Source organism: Nycticebus coucang, chromosome 10 (genome assembly GCF_027406575.1).
Source record: "Nycticebus coucang isolate mNycCou1 chromosome 10, mNycCou1.pri, whole genome shotgun sequence".
Taxonomy (NCBI): Eukaryota; Metazoa; Chordata; class Mammalia; order Primates; family Lorisidae; genus Nycticebus; species Nycticebus coucang.
Window position 1 is genome coordinate 124,318,177 of NC_069789.1, and position 21,786 is coordinate 124,339,962.

Consider the following 21,786-nt stretch of genomic DNA (forward strand, 5'->3'; position numbering starts at 1 on the left):
CTCCCGCCGGGCTCGCGGCAGCGGGGCCTCCCTTCTCCCCCCGCAGAGCCCTCCGCGATCCCGCCCCGCTCAGGCGCGCTGCCGCGGCCGGGAGGAGGGGCGGCCTTCCCCGCCCGCCGGGTGGGCGGGATCTCAGACCCCCAGCGCCGGCCTTCGGCCACCACGCCCCTCCCCGGAAGAGGCCCGACTACCCCGAGGGCGGGTCCGGGGGCTCCCTTGGCCGGGCCGATCCCGGGGACCCCCGAGACTGGCTCCAAGAGTGACGTGGGGAAGGAGACCTTAGCCCGCCGCCGCCTCCGAGCAGGCCGCCAGGTGAGCGCCGGGACAGGTAGGGACCCAGATCCGGACCCAAGTGTCGCGTGCTCATCCGAAGCTGGGGCGTCCGAGGAAGTATTCCTGGTGCCAGGATCTGCCTGGAGGGGCGGGTCCCCGGGAGTCCCTTCAGCCCAGCGTCCTGTCCCTGGCCCTCCCTCGGCTCTAGCCTCCTTTACACCCAGAGTTATACAAACACATGTTAGGAAGCCCCAAATCGTCCAGAAAGGGCTTTGCTTTGAAAACGAGTCTTCTAACGCCCACTCTTCTGGTCCGCAGAGGCCACCATTAAATGCCCCTTCAAAATGTTCCAGACCAACACGTGTGCAGTGCGGCCCGGGAAAGGCCAGACCGCTGCTTACCGTTGCTGAGTTTATTTCTTCTGGCTGGCAGTCCCTTCTCAAAGTCTGTGAATCAGAGCCCTTAAAGGACCGTTTCTCGATTTAGCAACTTGGGCACATAATGTTTTTAGCTGTGGCCGCGCCTCTCAATTTAAATTTTGTTCTAAGTTATTTTTGCAACGTTCAGTAATATTTTTTAACGTTCTATATAGCTTGTTCCTTCAACTTTAGCTAGACAGCATCTATTTACTCCATATTTTGAAAGACTGAAATATTTCGAATCTAATTTTAAAATAAATGATAATGTTTTAAATGTTCCAGTAATATACAAGAATGAGACAATTACAACATACAGAGCTTTGCGTCAAAAACAAGTCCTATAAACAACAGCTGCCCCCTCATGCCTTCCCCACAGGCACAGCCTGTTAAAATTTATTGTCTTTGTTCCTGAAGCTTTTGGAAGTTTAAAAAAAAATTTTTTATTGTCAATACGTTACTTTGTCTTTTTTTGAGAAGTGGTCTTACAGTGTTGCCCAGGCTGGTCTCTCACTCTGGCCTCAAAAGATCCTCCTGAACTCGGCCTTCCAAAGTGCTGGGTTTACAGGCAGGAGCCATCTTTCAAAAATTACTTTTCAAAATTGGCAAAATTAAATTGTGGTTGCTGGCACATCCTTTTTACCTTTTCCCGCTTTTTATTATTTTGGTATTTACTTACAAATCTTTAAAGGAAATTTTTGGATTGTTATTCCTTAAATTTTGTCAACTTTTAGACAATCCGACAGTAAATCCTTTGCTAAAAATAGGAGACAGCGGCTGGGCGTGCTGGCTCACGCCTGTAATCCTAGCGCTCTAGGAAGACGTGGCGGGTGGATCGCCTGAGCCAAGGAGTTCGATACTAGCTGAAGCCACAGCCAGACCCTATCTCTAAAAATAGCCTGGCATAAGGCTGAGGCATGGCTTACGCCTGTACTCCTAGCACTCTGGGAAGCAGAGGAGGGTGGATTGCCAGAGATCACTGGTTCAAGACCAGTCTGAGCCAGATTGAGACCTCCCCCCCACCCCCCACTTCTAAAAAATAGAATAGGCATTGTGGCTGGCGCCTGTAATCCCAGCTACTTGGGAAGCTGAGGCAAGAGGATCTCTTGAGCCCCAGAGATTGAGATTGCTGTGAACTATGATGCCAGGGCATCACTTCTAGCAAGGGCAACAAAGTGATATTCTGTCTCAAAAAAAAAAAAAAAAAGGAAAGTTTTTTTTTTTATCATCTCCACAATTTTTATCCTCCCTATATAATAACCTCCCTCATGATGGCATTACTTTTCTTTTAACTTCTTTTATTTTATTTTATTTATTTGTTTATTTATTTTTGAGGCAGAGTCTCACTCTGTCACTCTTGGTATAGTACTGTGGCATCATAGCTCACAGCAAAGTCAAACTCTTGGGCTCAAGGGATCCTTCGGCTTCAGCCTCCTTGAGTAGATGGGGCCATCCTTCCCCCTCCCCCTGTGCTAGCTAAACTTGTATTATTTGTTGGGTCAATTATACACAGTGTCTGTTGACTCCTCCATTTGTAAGTCCTGGCTAAGGAGCTTGCTTATAAAGATGTATTTGAAAAATATATGTTAGGTGAAGTGAATCCCATCTGTAATCCCAGCACTTTGGGAAATGGAGGTGGGACGATCCCTTGAGCTCAGAAGTTCTGGGCTACAATGAACTGAGATCTGGCGACTGCTCTCCAGCCTTGGTGGCAGAGGGAGACCCTATCTCTAAGTAAATAAAAAATAAAATAATTTTTTACATTTATTTAGACATTATTTTATCCAACTAATTTATACATATAGTTTACAAATCAAGTGGAAAAGAGTCTGTTTAATTTTTTTCCTCTAATAAAAGTAATACAATGTCTTTAAAAAAAATGGAGTAAAAAAAATGGAGAAGGCAGTCAGTGTTTTAGATTAAAGAGATTGAGACCTGACCAGCCTAACAGTGTTTGAACCTCTATGAGGACTTTCTTAGGAAGAAATAGCCACAGAAGACCTTCTGGGACAATGTGGGAAATCTTTTTATTTATTTATTTATTTTTGAGACAGAGTCTAACTGTGTTCCCCTCAGTAGAGTGCTGTGAGGTCACAGCTCATAGCAACCTCAAACTCTTGGGCTTAAGCAATGCTCTTGCCTCAGCCTCCCAAGTAGCTGGGACTATAGGTACCCGCCACAATGCCCCCTATTTTTTTTTTGTTGTTGTTGTAGTTGATGTTGTTTGGCAGGCCTGGGCTGGGTTCAAACCTGCCAGCTCCGGTGTATGTGGCTGGTGCCCTAGCTGCTGAGCTACAGGAGCCAAGCTAATGTGGGAAATTTTTCGTGGAGAGAGTATTAGATGCAGAATGGATTTCTCCTGGTGTTGAGTAGAACCAGCTTGTAGATTTATCAAATGTCCTTTTCTTTTCTTTTTTTTTTTTGAGACAGAGTCCTGCTCTGTCACTCCTGGTATGATGCTGTGGTGTCAAAGCTCACAGCAACCTCAAACTCCTGGGTTCAAGCAATCCTCTTGCCTCAGCCTCTCAAGTAGCTGAGACTACAGGTGCCTGCCACAAAGCCTGGCTAGTTTTTCTATTTTTAGTAGAGATGGTGTCTCACTCTTGCTCAGTCTGGTCTGGAACTCCTGAGCTCAGGCAATCCACCTACCTTGGCCTCCCAGAGTGCTGGGATTACACATGCAAGCCACCACACTCACCCCTTATTCTTTCTTACGAAGTGTGCATCAAAGACAGAAAAAAGTAAATATGGCAAAGTGGGGAGCATTACAGACATGTTCATTTAACTGTTCTTTCTGCTTTACTATATGATGAGATTTTTATAGTAAAAATTGGGAGAAAATAAAATAAAATGATTTGAACTGAAGAAAGAGATGTGCACAGTGGCACAGATTCTTGAGTCTTCTACGCTAGGATCCAAATCTTGGCAGCTGAACAAAAAGGAAAGGCATGGTTTTGGACTGAGCTCCTATACTGGGCCCCAGACAACCAGACCAAACCAAAATGGAGTCACTCATAGTAAATGCCACATAATCCAATTGAAACTTTAAGGAAGCACACAGATTCTCAAAGAGACCAATTTTTCCTGAAAACGGAGACTCCAGTGTACCTGAGTCAGCATAAGAAAGAAATGCCCTCTCCTCTAACCCTTACCAGAAAGCAAGCTAAAGTAACCTGATGTCAGCCGGTCAGGTTTTTTTCTGTTTTGTTATTTGTTACCCCCTCACAAAACTCATTTTCCTGCCATTGCCCAGTGGAAGCTCTCATTCTGTTTTGTAGCATGGAGGCTGCCCCATTCACAAATCTTGACCAAAATCCCATTATATGTATAGCTAAATTTGTATAATTTTGCCTTTGACACAGCACTGGTACTTGCTGGATGACTTTGGGCACCTTGCTTCCCTCCTCCAAGCCTCGGTTTCCCCCTGTGATAAACAATTCCGGCCTCCTGGGGTGGTTTGAGGCTTCTGTGACACTTTGTAAAGCACTTCCCACACGCCTGGAGCCAAGTGAGCCCTCACGAAACAGTAGCTGGTAGTCAAGGCATTTTCTGGACTACCCTAGTCTGTTCACCTATAAATAACCACTATTCACATCTCAACTGCTGTTGTAGCCTTCCTTCCACTCTTTTTGTTTTTTTAACTTAGAGATGGGTTTAGAACTTGGCATTTTCTTTTTCCTTTTTTCAATTTCATTGCATGACTGATCACGCCAGAAGTACTCTTTTTTGCTGTGTTTCAGTTTGTTTTTCCTAAGTAGGTCTCCCTTTATCCCACATCCTAGTCTATAACTGAGGCATCTGAAAGTGCACACAAGGATTCCCCCAATCCCGTAGCTGGGTATTCACTGCTAATCACAGCAACTTGCTCACAGTGGCAACTAACATCTGTCAAGAGCCAGGTCCTCGTCTCGTGAAATTGTCCCACCATGAGATTTATTAGAGGTCTATCATCTCTGACCCAAAATTCTCAGGGACAGATGCATTTGGGAATCCAGGCTTTTGGGGGAGGGTGGGGGAGATAGAGTCTCTGTCACCCGGCTAGGGTGTCGTGGCATTATTAGATCTCAGGGCAACCTCAAACTCCTGGGCTCAAGTGAACCTCCTGCTTCAGCCTCCTGAGTAGCCTGGCTAGTTTTTCTATTTTTGGTAGAAATAGGGTCTCCTTCTTGCTCATGCCCGTCTCAGACTCTTGAGTTTAAGGAATCCTCCCATCTCAGCCTTCCATGCCTGGCCAATTTTTCTTTTCTTTTCCTGGTTCTGGGGTATAATTGCTGGGTCATGGGGCAGGCACATTTTTTACTTAAGTAAAAAAAAAAAAATACCTGACAGCTTCCTAAGAGGTTATACCAATTTACCCCCACCAGGAGTTCTTGTAGATAGCACTTTTAGTGAATTGTGGTGGTACTGCACTATTTTGTTTGCTCTTTTTTTTTTTAGAGACAGGGTCTGACTTTGTTGGCCTCGGTGGAGTGGTGTGGTATCAGCTCACAGCAACCACCAACTCTTAGGCTTAAGAAATTCTCTTGCGGGCGGCGCCGTGGCTCAGTCGGTAAGGCGCCCGCCCCATATACCGAGGGTGGCGGGTTCAAACCCGGCCCCGGCTGAACTGCAACCAAAAAATAGCTGGGCGTTGTGGCAGGCGCCTGTAGTCCCAGCTACTCGGGAGGCTGAGGCAAGGGAATCGCTTAAGCCCAGGAGTTGGAGGTTGTGTGAGCTGTGTGAGGCCACAGCAAAAGTAAGACTCTGTCTCTACAAAAAAAAAAAAAAGAAGAAGAAGAAGAATAGCCACTATAGTGGCTGTGAAGTGGTGCCTTCTTGTGAGTTTAATTTGCATTTCCCTAGTGACTAAGGATGTTGAGGATCTTTTCATGTGCTTATGGCCCATTTGTATATTTTCTTTGGTGAAACGTCTATTCAAATCTTTTGTTCATTTTTACATTGTTCTTTTTTTTTTTTTTTTTTTTGGTTTTTGGCCGGGGCTAGGTTTGAACCTGCCACCTCTGGCATATGGGACCGGCGCCCTACTCCTTGAGCCACAGGCGCCGCCCACATTGTTCTTATTGAATTCTAAGTGTTCTTTATTATATTTTGGATACAAGATCTTTATTGAAACATAACTTGCAAATACTTTCTGCCAATCTATAGCTTGTCTTTATTTTCTTCATGGTGCTTTTTGAAGTGCAAAAGTTTTTAATTTTAATGATGTCTAATTCATCCTTGTTTTTTCTCTTCTGACTTATACTTTTGGTATAGTATCTAAGAAATCTGCCTAATACAAGATCACAAGTTTTTTTCTCCCATTTTCTTCTAAAAGTTTGTTGGGGTTTTTTTGGGGTTTTTTTTGAGACCCAAGTCTCACTCTGTCACCCTGGGTAGAGTACCCTGATTTCATCATAGCTCATAGCAACCTCAAACTCTTGGGCTCGAGCAATCAATCCTCTTGCCTCAGCCTCCCAAGTAGTTGGGATGACAGACATGTCCCACCACAACTGGCTAATTTTTTTACTCTTAGTAGAGCTCAAGAGATCCACCTGCCTCGGCCTCCCAGAGAGCAGAGGGCTAGGATTACAGGAGTGAACCACTGTACCCAGACCCCCTTTTATTTGAGACAGGGTCTTGCTATGTTCCCCAGGCTAGAGTGCAAAGGCCACATCATAGCTCACTGTAGCCTCCATCTCCTGGGGTCTGCAAGTGCTACAATTACAAGTGTGAAACACCTTGCCTGGCCACTGCCTACCTTTTGTAGGCATTTGACTTGGGATTCCTGAGAGAGTGTTTGGAGAATCTAGCACAGCACCAATCATATATGAGCCATTTGTATTATTTGAGGCCAGGCAGAGGCCATGGTGTGATCAGGAGCTTACTTTGATCATCAGGCCCTACAGCCCCAGAGTTGCATTTACCCAAAAGGGTTCCTGAAAAAAAAAAAAAAACTATCCCAAAGGCTCACATAGGCTAATCTAGACCCTGGTTATCAATAGCTGAGTTTGCCTTCCTGAAGGGGAAGCTACATTGAATCTTCCAACACACAAGTAATTCTAAAGAACAAATAATTTTCATCTCTGCTTATTGATGATTTTTATGTAACCATTTGTTGCAACTGAAAACAACACTAGCACTAAAGTTCCAAAGCAAAAGAGTTAACAATTAATAAGTGAGAATATTGGGTGAGGAAAATTTCCTGAAAGTGTGCAAAGGAAACCATTCTGTGTGAAGTTTTACAAAGATTGACAGTACAGGGTGTTGCAACTGTAACTCATACATTGTTTTTCTTTTTTTTGAGACAGAGTCTCAAGCTGTCATGCTAGGTAGAGTGCCAGTGGTGTTATAGCTCACAGCAACCTCCAAATCTTGGGCTCAAGCGATCCTCTTGTCTCAGTTTTTCTATTTTTAGTAGAAGCCCAGTCTCACTTTTGTTCAGGCTGGTCTCAAACTCGTGAGCTCAAGCTACCCACCCCACCTGGCCATAACTCATACATTGTTGTTGAGAATGCAAATGGCACATCACGCTGGAAAATTGTTGGGCATTTTCTTGTGAAGTTAAGTTTACATTTACCATATGACCCAAGAATCCTACTCTTAGGTATTTACTCAAGAGAAATGAAAACATATGTCTAGGCTTGGCGCCTGTAGCTCAAGTGGCTAAGGCAACAGCCACATATACCAGAGCTGGCAGGTTCAAATCCAGCCCCGGCCTGCCAAATAACAATGACAACTGCAACAAAAAATAGCCAGGCGTTGTGGTGGGCGCCTGTAGTCCCAGCTACTTGGGAGGCTGAGGCAAGAGAATCGCTTAAGCCAGGAGTTGGAGGTTGCTGTAAGCTATGATGTCATGGCACTCTACCCAGGGTGACAGCTTGAGGTTCTGTCTCAAAAGAAAAGAAAGAAAGAAAGAAAGAAAACATATGTCCAACACAAACACTTGTATGTGAATATTCATAGCAGCTTTATTCATAATAGTCCCAGATTGGAAGCAACCCAAATGTCTATCATACTGAGTGGATAAACAGATTGCGGTTTGTCTGGGCAGTGGAATACTATTGGGCAGTAAGAAGGAATGAACTACTTACTGATTGATACACATGACAATATAGACACGTGGATGAATCACACAGATGTTATGCTGAAGGAAAGAAGTATAGTATGTACATATGAATACTATATATATCAGTCAAGGTCCAATCAGGCAGTGAAACCAGATAGTAATTTGAATGGAAATTGTTTATTCTACGGAATTATTAACTGTATTCTACAGAATTTAAAAAAATTTTTTAAATAAATCATAGCTGTGTACATTAATGCAATCATGGGGTACAATGTGCTGGTATTATATACAATTTGAAATATTTTCACAAAACTAGAATTATTAACAGTTAATAATTCTGTAGAATAACTGGGGACAGGAGACTGAAGTAAGAAAGACTGGCTACCAACAGATAAACGCTAAGATACAGAAAGAACAGATACAAACAGCAGCCACTACTCTCAGGTCTAAGATAGAGACCTCAAGAAGAATAACAGCCCCAGGCTGAGATCCAGGACCTTGATGGAATAGGCTTGGCCATGGCTCACCCAAAAGGCACACATATATATCCCTGTGGTGCTGTACCAATGGAAGGTGCCAGAAGTCTGTCCTCTAGAATGCAGAGGGAAAGCAGTTCACAAGGAAGTGTCTCTGCTGAGGTGGGTGCTGCAGACTGCTATACACTGCAGCGGCCAGGTGCTGGAGAAACCACGTGTCTGCAAGAGCCAGACTCTGGAGTAGCATGCACATTGCAGGAATAGCTCTCCAGCGCCCTCTACTGAAAACCTTTAGCATGTCAGCCAGCAAAGCAAAAAAGACTTAAAGGGCCAAACTCTAATTTCAAAGCTTGGAATAATGTGACAGTAAATTGATAAATGGCACATCACGTGATTCCATTTACATGAAAGTGGAGAAAAAATATCAGCCAGGCGCGGTGACTCACACCTGTAATTCTAGCACTCTGGGAGGCTGAGGCAAGAGGATCTTTGAGGTCAGGAGTTCAAGACCAGCCTGAGCAAGAGTGAGCCTCCTCAACTTTAAAAAAGGAAATAATTTAAGTAAGTAAATAAAATGAATTATAAAAAGAGCAAGACTCTATCTCTACTAAAAATAGAAAAATTGGCCCAGCTAGCCCCTGGGATGGGGAGACCTGAACAGCTGGGAGCTGAAGCAGCTGGCGGGCCCAGATATTTCTCCCTATCTTCACAACAGTCTCTCCAGCCTCATGGCTTCAGGGCAGCCAGATGTGGTGGTTCAGGCAGTGGTGTGCTGGAGCCACCTTGCCAATTGTGCACTTCTTCCGACTCTCCAGTTCAGGGATTTCACTCAGTGCCTTGCATCAGCTGTGGTGCGTGTATGTACACTACAATGCTGAAAACCCAAGCTTTTTCCCCTCTAGAGAGCCTGTTGTTAAACATTTAGCAGCACACCACCGGACTTGGGGCTCCAAAGCCACATGGCCCAAGAAGCTATCCTCTTTTATGACCCAGCCTTAACAATATCACTTCTGCAGTGCTCTGAAAGTTGAGGTAGTCACAAAGGCCTGCCATGTGCCACAAGGAGGGGCATGGACTCCACAGCTTAATGAGGAGTGGTGAAGCCATTTAAGACAGAGTATGTATCATAGCCATAGTACCACGGGTCCCTGGAAGCTGAATGCCAGAAGCATCCCTAGTTACTGTGACAACCGATAGTAACTTCCCCAAAACACACTCCTAAATGTCCTGGCAGCAGGCAGTACCAGGCCGTATTTGTCCCATTCTTATTCAGGCAGTAGATGGCATTCAGCCTTGCAGTAAAATGGCCACGTGACCCTCAGCAAGACATCCAAACAAACATCATATATAGTTTTTATAAACAGTATAGCTGAGGGTTCATAAGGTATGTTTCGTGAGGGCCAGGTGCAGTGGCTCATGCCTGTAATCCCAGCACTCTGAGAGACGGAGCCGGATGGATTGCCTGAGCTCACAGGTTCGAGACCAGCCTAAGCAAGAGTGAGACCCCATTTCTAAAAATAGCCAGGCAGGGCGGCGCCTGTGGCTCAGTCAGTAGGGCGCCGGCCCCATATACCGAGGGTGGCGGGTTCAAACCCGGCCCCGGCCAAACTGCAACCAAAAAATAGCCGGGCGTTGTGGCAGGCGCCTGTAGTCCCAGCTACTGGGGAGGCTGAGGCAAGAGAATCGCTTAAGCCCAGGAGTTGGAGGTTGCTGTGAGCTGTGTGATGCCACGGCACTCTACTGAGGGCCATAAAGTGAGACTCTGTCTCCACAAAAAAAAAAAAAAAAAATTAAAAATAGCCAGGCATTGTGGCAGGCTACTTGGGAGGCCGAGGCAAGAGAATTGCTTGAGCCCGAGAGTTTGAGGTTGCTGTGAGCTATGACACCACAGCACCTACCAAGGGTGACAAGTGAGACTCTTGTCTCAAAAAAACAAAAAAATTACAACTGGCTGGGTGGGGTCCCAGCACTCTGGGAGGCCAAGGCAGGTGGATCACCTGAGTTCAGGAGTTCAAGACCAGCCTGAGTAAAAGAGAAACCCCATCTCTAATAAAATAGAAAAACTAGCCAGGCGTGGTGGCAGCTACCTCCTCAGGAGGCTGAGGCAAGAGGATTGATTAGTCCCAGCTACTTGAGGATTGAAGCGCCCCACCACAATGACTGGCTAGTTTTTTTTCTATTTTTAGTAGAGATGGGGTCTCCTTCTTGCTTAGACTGTTCTCAAATTCCTGAGCTCAAGCAACCCACCTGCTTTGGCCTCCCAGAATGCTGAGATTACAGGCATCAGCCACCATGCCTCGCCTAGTATTTTGGATTTTGGATGCTCAAAATCCAGCCTGCCAAGATTCAAGTCCCAGCTACATTTATATGACTAAAGACAAGTCACTTAATCTCTTTGTGCCTCAGTTTCCTCTTCTGAAAATGGGGGTATTAATGGCATCTAGTTTATAGGGCTGTTGTGAGGGTAAAATGAGATAATATTTGTAAAGCACTAAAGAAAAGCCCCCGGTGGGGGGCTCACAAGTAAGAGCAATACGAATTTAATATTAAACATTAAATTATGGAAGTTGCCATCATTATTATTATTACCTATCATAAAACATGACAGCAATTTTAGCTATGATAGTTTCATCTGGTGACATTTATTGGCCCTTATAAAGCCACCGTGCTGAGCATTTAAGTAGGATCATCTCATTGAATCCCATCATCTTGTTTAACAGGTAATCAGTCCTTTCAGGGTGCCCTGGGTTAAGAGGCTTCAGTGATCTGATGCCTGTTATCTGCATGTGGGCAGGAAGTGCTCAATTCATGTCAGCTGTTGTAATTTTTTTATTTTTTGAGACAGAGTCTCACACTGTCACCCTGGGTAGAGTGCCGTGGCATCATAGCTCACAGCAACCTCCAGCTCTTGGGCTTAGGCGATTCTCTTGCCTCAGCCTCCCGAGTAGCTGGGACTACAGGCGCCCGCCACAACGCCCAGCTATATTTTGTTGCAGTTTGGCCGGGGCCGAGTTTGAACCCGCCACCCTCGGTATATGGGGCTGGTGCCCTACTCACTGAGCCACAGGTGCCACCCTTTTGTTTTGTGTTTTTTGAAACAGTCTCACTTTGTCACCCTCAGTAGAGTGCTGTGGCATCATAGCTCACAGCAACCTCAAACTCTTGGGCTCAAGTGATCCTCTTACCTCAGCCTCCTGAGCAGCCCGGACTACAGGAGCATCACAATGCCAGTGATTTTTTTTTTTTTTTTGTAGAGACAGAGTTTCACTTTATTGCCCTTGGTAGAGTGCCGTGGCGTCAAACAGCTCACAGCAACCTCCAACTCCTGGGCTTAGGCGATTCTCCTGCCTCAGCCTCCCGAGTAGCTGGGACTACAGGCGCCCGCCACAACACCCGGCTATTTTTTGGTTGCAGTTTGGCCGGGGCTGGGTTTGAACCTGCCACCCTCGGTATATGGGGCCAGCGCCCTGCTCACTGAGCCACAGGCGCCGCCCAATGCCAGTGATTTTTTTAGAGACCCAGTCTTGCTCTTGCTCAAGCTGCTCTCAAACTCCTAAGCGCCTGCCTCAGCCTCCCAGAGGGCTTGGATTACAGGCATGAGCCACAGTGCCTGGCTGTGAGTGACTTTTAATGCTTCATTCACTCATTCATTCATTTACCACCTCTGTATTAAACACTCACTGTGTGTCAGGCACTGTTGAGATGTTGTAGAATGCAGTATACAAAAAAACTTTCTGCCCTTATGGTGATTATAGTGTGATTACAGTGTGATGGCTGGAGACAGCTGATGAAGAAGACAAATAAGTATAGTATGTATAGTTATTTGTGTATTGTGTTGGATGGTAATCAGAACTCTGGACAAGTATAAAGTAAGGAAAGGGGCAAAAAAAAAAAAAAAGGCTGGCACTCAAGCAGCTAAGGTGCCAGCCACATACAGAGGCTGGCAATTCAAATCCACCCCAGGCCCACCAAACGACAATGACAACCATAACCAAATCATAGTCAGGTGTTGTGGTAGGTGCCTGTAGTCCCAGCTACTTGGGAGGCTGAAGCAAGATGATTGCGTAAGCCCAAGAGTTTGAGGTTGCTGTGAGCAGTGACGCCACAGCACTCTACCCAGGGCAACAGTTTGAGACTCTGTCTCAAAAAAAAAAAAAGTAAGGAAAAGGGAAGGGAGAGTAGGTGGTGGTCCACAGGCCCTGAAATTGTAAATAAGATGGCCAGGGGAGGCCTCTTGGAAAAACTGACAAGTGATCAAAGACTTGAAGGAAGTACTGAAATGAGCTAAGAAATCATCTAGATCCAGGTAGAGGGAACAGCCAATGCAAAGGCCCTGAGGTTGGAGGACAGTTGAAGATGAGGTAGGGGAATAGCCAATGCAAAGGTCTTGAGGTATATGGCTGGTACAAAGCGAGTGAGAGCCAGAGGAGGGGAGAGAGATGAAGTCAGACTGCATGGGGCCCTGGGGCCACAGGGTGGACTTTTCTTTTACCTTGAGTGAGATGGAGCTGGGCAGGATATAACTCAGGATATTCATACCTGACCCGACTGCTTATGAGGAACAGACTGTGGAGGAAAGAAGCAAGGAGCAGGGTCCAGGTGAGAGGTGGTGAGAATGGATGAGATCTCTGAGGGAGTGAGTGTTGATAGAAAATAGAGGCAATTCAAAGACCAATCTCACAGGCCAAGTGTGGTGGCTCACGCCTGTAATCCTAGCACTCTGGGAGGCCAAGGCGGGTGGATTGGGTGAGCTCAGAAGTGGTAGGTGGATTCCCTGAGCTCAGGTGTTTGAGACCAGCCTGAGCAAGAGCAAGACTCTGTCTTTACTAAAAACAGAAAAACTAGCCAAGCATTGTGTGGTGGCTGCCAGTAGTCCCAGCTACTTGGGAAGCTGAGGTAAGAGTTTGAGGTTGCTGTGAGCTGTGACTCTCTGGCACTCTACCCAGGGTGAGGGAATGAGACTCTGTCTCAAAAACAAACAAACAAAAAAACCCAACAAAGACCAATCTCACATGTTGAGATCAGAGAGAGGAGGAAGAACCAGCCATGGAGACTGACAAGGAGCCACCAGAGAGAGGGGAGGAGTCCAGAGGAGTGTGATGTCCCAGAAGCCAAGTGAAAAGGGAGTTCCCATCAGATACTGCTAACGGGTCAAATCAGATGAAGACTGGACAGTGACTACTGGCTTAGCACATGAAAATCACTGGTGACCTTGATACTTCAGGATGGGGAAGGAGGGCAAAGCATGATTAGAAAAGGTTTAAGGGAGAATGGGAGCAGAAAATACAGAGACAGGGAGTGTAGACAACTTTCCTGAGAAGTTTTACTGTAAAAAGGAGCAAAGAAGGGCGGCGACTGTGGCTCAAAGGAGTAGGGCGCCGGCCCTATATGCCGGAGATGGTGGGTTCAAACCCAGCCCTGGCCAAAAACTGCAAAAAAAAAAAAAAGGAGCAAAGAAATGAATGCGGCTGGTGCTAGAAGGGGATGAGGGGACAGGGATGGAGAGATGGCACTGCCCAGACTGACAGGGGAGATCCAGTGCAGCGGGGGAACTGAAGGTGCAGCAGAGAGAGGGGAGAGACACGGAAGGGATGGGGGCAGGTGTCAGGGGCAATCATGGTGGGAAAGCAGGTGAACACAGCCCAGTGCAGATAGGTGGTAGATGGGGCAGGAGGGCCTATGGAAGGTTGTTTCTCATCACTTGTTATTTTCTCTGCAAAATAAGAATCCAAGGAAGAGTGTAAGGAGATGTGAGAGCTTAAGCGAGAGGGGAGAGGGGGTGAAATAGTTGTCAAGAAGAGAAGAGGTGGCTTGGCGCCTGTAGCTCAAGCAGCTAAGGGGCCAGCCACATACATCTGAGCTGCTGGGCTCAAATCCAGCCCGGACCTGCCAAACAACAATGACAAGTACAACCAAAAAATAGCCGGGCGTTGTGGCGGGCACCTGCAGTCCCAGCTCCTTGGGAGGTGGAAGCAGGAGAATGGCTTGAGCCCAGGAGTTGGAGGTTGCTGTGAGCTGTGATGCCACAGCACTCTACCCAGGGTGACAGCTTGAAGCTCTGTCTCACAAAAAAAAGCCAAGCCTATTAGCACTTATTACTGCACGTGGAGGCCACAGAAACAAAATAATGAAGAGAGGAGGAATGAGGGCATAAGAGAAAAGTAATCTAATCTGACCGCCAGGCAGCATTAGGTGCCTGCTTAAATGAAGGTCCAGTTCATAGACTGGACAGCAAGTTCTGTTCTCTAGCAGCCCCAAGTTGTTTGGGGATGGGGAGAGTTTGATTTAACTGGGGCCACGTTAGGAGGAAGGCAAAGGGGGCAAGTGTGTACGCAAACAATGTTTTAATGGTTAACTGGAATTGAAGCTGGGTAAGGAAGAATGAGTACAGGTTGAGGAGCAGTGGAAAGGAGGTGGAACAAAGGATGGAAGATCATGGTGAGCTGGGATGGTGGGATGGAGGCCCTGAATGGAGTGAGTTGGAAAGAGGGGGTGATGGGTGGACAGCAAATGTGTGACATGAGGTTCTGAAGAGGCTGCTTTTACTGGGACAAGGCCTAGGGGTGACCATGAAAGGGAAGGGTTGGGAGGAGGACAAGGTCGCTGGAGGAGGTCAGGGAACAGAGGCTGGGGCAGAGGAAGGGCCCTCAACCTGGTTATGGAAATTTCCAAGAATGACAGTAAGAGGAGCCGGAGAGGCAGTGAGCCCGGGGTTAAGATGATGGAGAAGAGAGGAGGCGCCATCAGGGTCAGCAGATGACTCCCAAGGTGTAGTGGGGAGCTAAACGATCTACTCTGAAAATGAGATTCCTAGCGAGGCAGTTTGGGGAGGGTGGAGGAAGAATGGTGTGGAAGCAGCTCAGAAGAGTTAGACCTGCCCACTAGGAAGGGACACAGGAGAGCTGGGTTCCAGTTACAGCAAGAAGGTGACAAGAATGCTGGGGAGAAATTGAGAAAATAGTAGATTTTTCTAAAGGCAGGTCATGTGTTCCAGAGGCCCGAGGAGTTGGAACAGATTGGAGGATGAAGTGGAAATGGTTTCCTCCACGGTGGGTTTTCCTTGGGAGTTTTCAGTATGCCTATGGTCCCATATATAAAGTACTTAGACTGACACAAGTGTGCGCCAGATGGAAACTGTGATTGGCGGTCCTGATGGGTTATTCAGACCAGGGTATTTTTACTGGAGGCTGAAAGGTGAGGAGAGGCCAAATATCAGAGAGGGAACTGGATCCACGGTCTGAACAACCACGGCAGCCCCCTGGTTGCCCATGGACCTGATGGGATAAGTCAAGCTGAGGGAAGCTCGGGTCCTGGGAGGCGAGGTAGAGGGAGCCTGGCTGTGCGGACCCGCTGACCGACGCCCTCTCGACTTTGCAGGACGCCGGCTGCTGGAGATGGGCGCCCGGTCCTCGCGGCGGCGGCTGCCGGCAGACCCGCCCATGGCCCTGGACACGCTGCCCCCGGAGCTGCTCGTGCAGGTGCTGAGCCACGTGCCACCGCGCGGGCTAGTAACGCAGTGCCGTCTAGTGTGCAGCGCCTGGCGCGACGTGGTAGACGGGCCCACCGTGTGGCTGCTGCAGCTGGCCCGCGACCGCAGCGCGGAGGGCCGCGCACTCTACGCCCTAGCTCTGCGCTGCCTGCCCAACAGCGAGGAAGACGAGGAGTTCCCGTTCTGTGCCCTGGCGCGTTACTGCCTGCGTGCGCCCTTGGGCCGCAATCTCATCTTCAACTCCTGCGGAGAGCGTGGGTTTGGGAACCCGGAGGAAGGATAGGGCGGCGCCAGGGAGACCCTATGGGATGAGGACCTAGAGGAGGCTGAGTGGGTGGGGCGTGGTTAGGGCAAGGGCTGTGGGCAGAGCCTGAAGAGATGTAACCAATGGGCGAGACAGCTGGAAGAGACGGGGCGGGGCTGAGAGGCGCGGTACGTGGTAGGTGGCCAGGTGGGCGGGGCTGAAGTAGGAGCGGGGAGTAAGGGGCTGCAGCATTCAGGAGGGGTGTGGCGAGTGGGGCCCTGGAAACCTAGCGGGTGGGCGGGGCCGGGCTGGGGAAGGGTGGGAGAGGAGAAGTCGCTTGAGATGCAAAAGGGAGGCAAAGCAGAAGGACGAGACTGAGGAAAGGCTGAAGGGAAGGGTCGGGCCGAGAGAATAGGCCACGGGGTACCACCAAGAATACAGGATTTCCGGAGGGGGCGTGAGAATAAGAAGCCAAAGGGTGGGTTGGAGCGCCGGAGGGAGGGACTGGTGGGCAGGACGTCTTGGGTAGCTTGGACAGTGGGTAGGTCTCTTGCTGGGTCAGCAGGCAGGCGAATCTCCTGTTCTATTGAATTCTCACAGAGGGCTTCAAAGGCTGGGAGGTGGAGCACGGAGGGAACGGCTGGGCGGTGGAAAAAAACCTAACACTGGTGCCCGGGGCTCCTTCCCAAACCTGCTTCGTGACTTCTTTCGAGTGAGTGGCCCAAGTGAGTGGCCCCTGATCCCTGGCCCAAGCACCCTGAAAAGGGGGACCCTACCCCCTCTGTCCTCATCCTCACTTTCATCTACCTTCACCCTCTCTTTCCCTCATTCATTCATTCATTCAAGCAACAAAATATTTGTTGAGGGCCTGTCAGGTACTAGGCACTGTCTTATATGCCAGAGATACAGGAAAAACCAGGAAGATGAACAACTGTTCTCTTTATCTTTCTTTTTTTTTTTTTTTTACAGTTTTGGCCAGGGCTGGGTTTGAACCCACCACCTCTGGTAATATGGGGCTGGTGCCCTACTCCTTTGAGCCACAGGCGCCACCCTCTTTCTTTTTTTTTTTTGAGACAGAGTGTCATTGTGTCGCCCTCGGTAGAGTGCTATGGCGTCACAGCTCACAGGAGCCTCAAACTCCTGGGCTTAAGCGATTCTCTTGCCTCAGCCTCCCGAGTAGCTGGGACTACAGGCACCGGCCACAACGCCCAGCTATTTTTTTGTTGTAGTTGTCATTGTTGTTTGGCAGGCTTGGGCCAGGGGTTCAAACCAGCCAGCCTTGTGTGTGTGGCTGGCGCCCTAATCACTGAGCTACAAGCACCCCAGCCAACCTGTTTTTTTCATTTGCATTTTAGGTGTAGAGTGTTGGGGGTGGGTGGTGGGTGGTGAGATTAAACACACAGTAAAATAACAACAGTGCAACAAACATATTAAAAGGGTTTCTGGGCTCTGCGCCTGTGGCTCAAGAGGCTAAGGCGCCAGCCACATACTGAGCTGGCACCTGAGCTGGCAGGTTCAAATACAGCCCGGGCCCGCCAAACAACAATGACGGCTGCAACAAAAAAATTAGCTGGGCGTTGTGGCAGGCGCCTGTAATCCCAGCTACTTGGGAGGCAGAGGCAGGACAATCGCTTGAGCCCGGGAGTTGGAGGTTGTGAGCTGTGATGCCACAGCACTCTACCCAGGCTGACAGCTTGAGGCTCTAACTCAAAAATAAATAAATAAAATAAAAGGGTTACTATAGGGCGGTGCCTGTGGCTTAGTGGGCAGGGTGCTGGCCCCATATACTGAGGGTGGTGGGTTCAAACCCAGCCCTGCCAAACTGAAACAAAAATATAGCTGGGCGTTGTGGCGGGAGCCTGTAGTCCCAGCTACTCGGGAGGCTGAGGCAAGGGAATTGCCTAAGCCCAGGAGTTGGAGGTTGCTGTGAGCTGTGTGATGTCACAGCACTCTATCATGGGTGATAAAGTGAAATTCTGTCTCTAAAAAAGAAAGGGTTACTGTATTCTGGATGACTTACATATAACGTTTAGTTCTGACAACAATCCCGTAACATTAGGCACGGTTGTTGTCCCAACTGTATAATAGGAAACTGATGCACAGAGAGTAACCAACATCTAGGAAAAGATTGAGCTGCGATTTGAACCAGCTAATATGACTTCAGAGCTTCAGGTTGTGATCAATGCTATGAAGACAACAAAACAATTTGATTGGTTTATTCTCTGTTATTCTCATACCCATTACCCATTTTCCTTGTCCCATATACAATCATTCTAATGTAGCATTATCCAGCTCTCTAGTAGTTGCCAGTATATTCAGGGTGAAATGCTATCTCATTGCTGTCTTTTTTTTTGTTTGTTTGTTTGTTTGTTTTAATTTTTTTTGTAGAGACAGAGTTTCACTTTATTGCCCTCGGTAGGGTGCCGTGGCGTCACACAGCTCACAGCAACCTCCAACTCCTGGGCTTAGGCGATTCTCCTGCCTCAGCCTCCCAAGTAGCTGGGACTACAGGCACCCGCCACAATGCCCGGCTATTTTTTTGTTGCAGTTTGGCAGGGCTGGGTTTGAACCCGCCACCCTCGGTATATGGGCCGGCGCCCTGCTCACTGAGCCACAGGCGCCACCCCTCATTGCTGTCTTAATTTGCATTTTTCTGTTACAGGCACATGAATCATCTCTTCACATGCCTATTAGCTTTTTGGGTTGTTGTTTTTTTTTTTTTTAACAGAGTGTCACTGGCAATATTCTCTTAAATACTGTCTTCTAGCAACCTCATAGTTCTATCTTTTACATTTAGGCCTTTAATTCACATTGAACATGGTGTTAGATAAGGGTCTGGTTCCCCCTCCCCTCTCCATATATACTGAGCCCATCACCATCTGTCCTGTCCAATCCCCATAGAATGGTGGTACCATCTCTGCCATTTATGAAGCTCCCATACATACCTTGGTCTGTCCCCAAGCATTCTGTTCTATTCCACTGGTCAACTTATTTGTCCTTCCACTAATACTCCACTGTTTCTATATTATGGCATATTCAAATGGGAGGAGAGGGGCTGTTTATGAAAGTGTAGGGAGGACCTTGGGCTAGCCTAGTAACAGGTGGAAGGGACATTACAACCCCAAGGGGTGAGGGTAGGAAGCAGTTACTGAAACAAGAAGATAGAAGGCTGTGAGGAGAGGGCGCTGGGCCCTTTCTGTTTTGTCTTGGGTTTTTTTGAGTGACACAGCAGTGCCTTGGGAGGGATCTAGGAGGATGAGTACCTTATTTTACTCTTTTCCCTCACTTCCATCTCCTGTGCTGGAGCTTCTCCTTGGCTGATCCAACAGGAAGCAGACTGGACCATACAACCCATACAATTTAGACCTTTGACCCCTACACTTTAGGAAGCCCCAGAACTCCTTGCTGAGATGTCTAGTATGTGGCTTCCATTTGTACTCGTGTCCTGGTCCCCACAAATATTAAGGGCAGGTTTTATATAGGTCAGATGCCGGGAGCCCAGAGCAGGCTAGAGTGTGGTGGAGGGGGTCTGAGAGGCCAGGAGGGATGTATAGCCCATCCCACATAACGTCTGGTAGGCAAGCCCGGAGGACTGCTGTAGATAGGGTTATGTGGGCATGCTTCTTGGAGGTAGTCTATGTCTGTGACTTGAGTGCTAGGACTATTTGCCCCACCTCCTACCATCTCTTCCCAGATGGTGCTTCAAGAGACAGCTTGTGGACCTGGTAATGGAGGGGGTATGGCAGGAACTGCTTGACAGCGCTCAGATTGAGATCTGTGTGGCAGACTGGTGAGTGAAGAGTGGTGACCTGTCCTGGAACACTAGTGGTGGTGGCATTGATTTTGCAACAGGGGCTCATTTTGAGCCCTCATCCACCCCATGGGAGAACTGATGCTCTTTTGGTTCAGAGTCAATTAGGGGTGGAGCCTTGATGAACCCAGAGCCCCCACTTTTCCTAGCAGGTCTCCAAGACTGTCCACATGGGGCCCCTGACTGTCTTGATACAGTTCTGAAACTAGAAACTCCTCATCACCCCCAACTCAGCACTAACCCTAAGGGGTCGTGGAAGACCAAGGCTTCCAAAGGATTGGGAACACTGTGCCTTGAGAACTAAGGCTCAGAGGGGACACAGTTGGAAGAGGGATGCTGGCTGCATCAGAGCTTGAGGGCTTAGGACAAAACTTCTTCCTTCCCAGAGCACCGGGGTTCCTCCCCAAAGCATTCCAGCTCTTTAAGCTCTGACCTCTCCAGAGAAATGCCAGTCTCATTCCTGGGGCTCTGGCTCCTCCCCAAGTTCACCAGGCTCCTCCCTTGGGTTGTGGTTCCTCCCTAGAGTATCTTCCTCCTGACTCAACTAGACTCCAGAATCCACCCCTTACCCAGGCTCTTTCCCCAGGCTCTGGCTCCTCCCCAAATTGCCCAGAAAGTTGGTAGGGAGACTGAGCACAGAGGCTTATTGCCCCCTGGCAGGTGGGGAGCCCGAGAAAACTGCGGCTGTGTCTACCGACTCCGGGTCCGCCTCCTGGACGTGTATGAAAATGAAGTGGTCAAGTTCTCAGCATCACCGAACCCAGTCCTTCAGTGGACTGAGAGGGGCTGCCGACAGGTGGGTCCTGACTGCCTTCCTCCCCCCACCAGCTCCAAGGCACACACCTAAGCTCTCAACCTGTCAGCTCCCTTCTCACTTCTTACCATCATTAGATTATCTGTAAGCAAAATGTTACAAAACATTTGCTGTTGACAGCAAAATGTTATTGTTACATCCCAGGCTTTCTGCCAAGAGACTTACATACTAATCCATTTCATTAGCACAATAGTCTAGTGTTTAACAAACATTTATTGAGCACCTACTGTGTGCCAGGGACTGCTCTAGGTAAACTAAAGTCCTGGATGGAACCTGTCTCCATTCTAGAGTCAGAGAGACCAAGGCACAGGGAATTTGAGTGACAGGCCCACAGTTAACACTAGGCACACAGAGCCTGATCCAAGTCCAGGCTGGCTCCCATACCTCTGCTGTCATAATCATCACCCTTCATTTACCAAAGTCACCATATAGGGGGTCTTCTTGCTTCTGCCTTGGCCTTCCTCCCACTGCCCCCAAACATATAGACACAGCATCCAGAAAGATACTATTAAAAAATTAATCAGGGGGTGGCGCCTGTAGCTGAACGGAGTAGGGCGCCAGCCCCACATGCCGGAGGTGGCAGGTTCAAACCCAGCCCCAGCCAAAAACTGAAAAAAGAAAAAAAGAATTAGGGCTCAGCGCCTGTAGCTCAAGCGGCTAAGGTGCCAGCCACATATACCAGAGCGGGCAGGTTCGAATCCAGCCCAGGCTTGCCAAACAACGACAACTACAACCAAAACATAGCTGGGCATTGTAGCGGGCACCTGTAGTCCCAGCTACTTGGAAGGCTGAGGCAAGAAAATTGCTTAAACCCAGGAGTTGGAGGTTCCTGTGAGCTGTGATGCCACGGCACTCTACCCAGGGCGACAGCTTGAGGCTCTGTCTCAAAAAAAAAAAAAAAAGAATCAGATCACACCTCTGCCCACTTGTGATCCTTCCTTAACTACCTTTGGGAGCAAAGAGCATGACAAGGAAAGCAAGCCCTGTTCCCCGTTAGACACAGATGAACTTTAAAAGCATCATGCTAGGTGAAAGACCAGACAGAGAAATTCAAACACCGTAAGAGTCCACATACGTGAAATGTCCACAAAGTAGCTTAGTAAGTCTTGGGGTCTAGGGGAGGGAGGAAGTAGAAGTGACACCTAATGGACACGGGGTTTTTTCCTAGGGTGATGGAAATGTTCCAGAATTAGTTTGTGGTAATGGTTGCATAACATC

General features: G+C 48.1%; 1 protein-coding gene across 2 annotated transcripts in view; it reads left to right on the forward strand.

The window, feature by feature from the left end:
• Positions 1–21,786, forward strand: part of FBXO17 (F-box protein 17) — a 27,750-nt gene continuing 5,964 nt past the window's right edge. The window contains exons 1-5 of one of the 2 annotated variants that reach the window (XM_053605412.1): positions 1–328; positions 15,588–15,953; positions 16,544–16,655; positions 19,638–19,733; positions 20,415–20,550. In XM_053605412.1, the coding sequence (XP_053461387.1) occupies positions 15,605–15,953; positions 16,544–16,655; positions 19,638–19,733; positions 20,415–20,550 (693 nt within the window). In that variant the 5' untranslated portion in view covers positions 1–328; positions 15,588–15,604. The remainder of the gene's footprint in view (positions 329–15,587; positions 15,954–16,543; positions 16,656–19,637; positions 19,734–20,414; positions 20,551–21,786) is intronic. The other variant, XM_053605411.1, reaches the window with a different exon arrangement.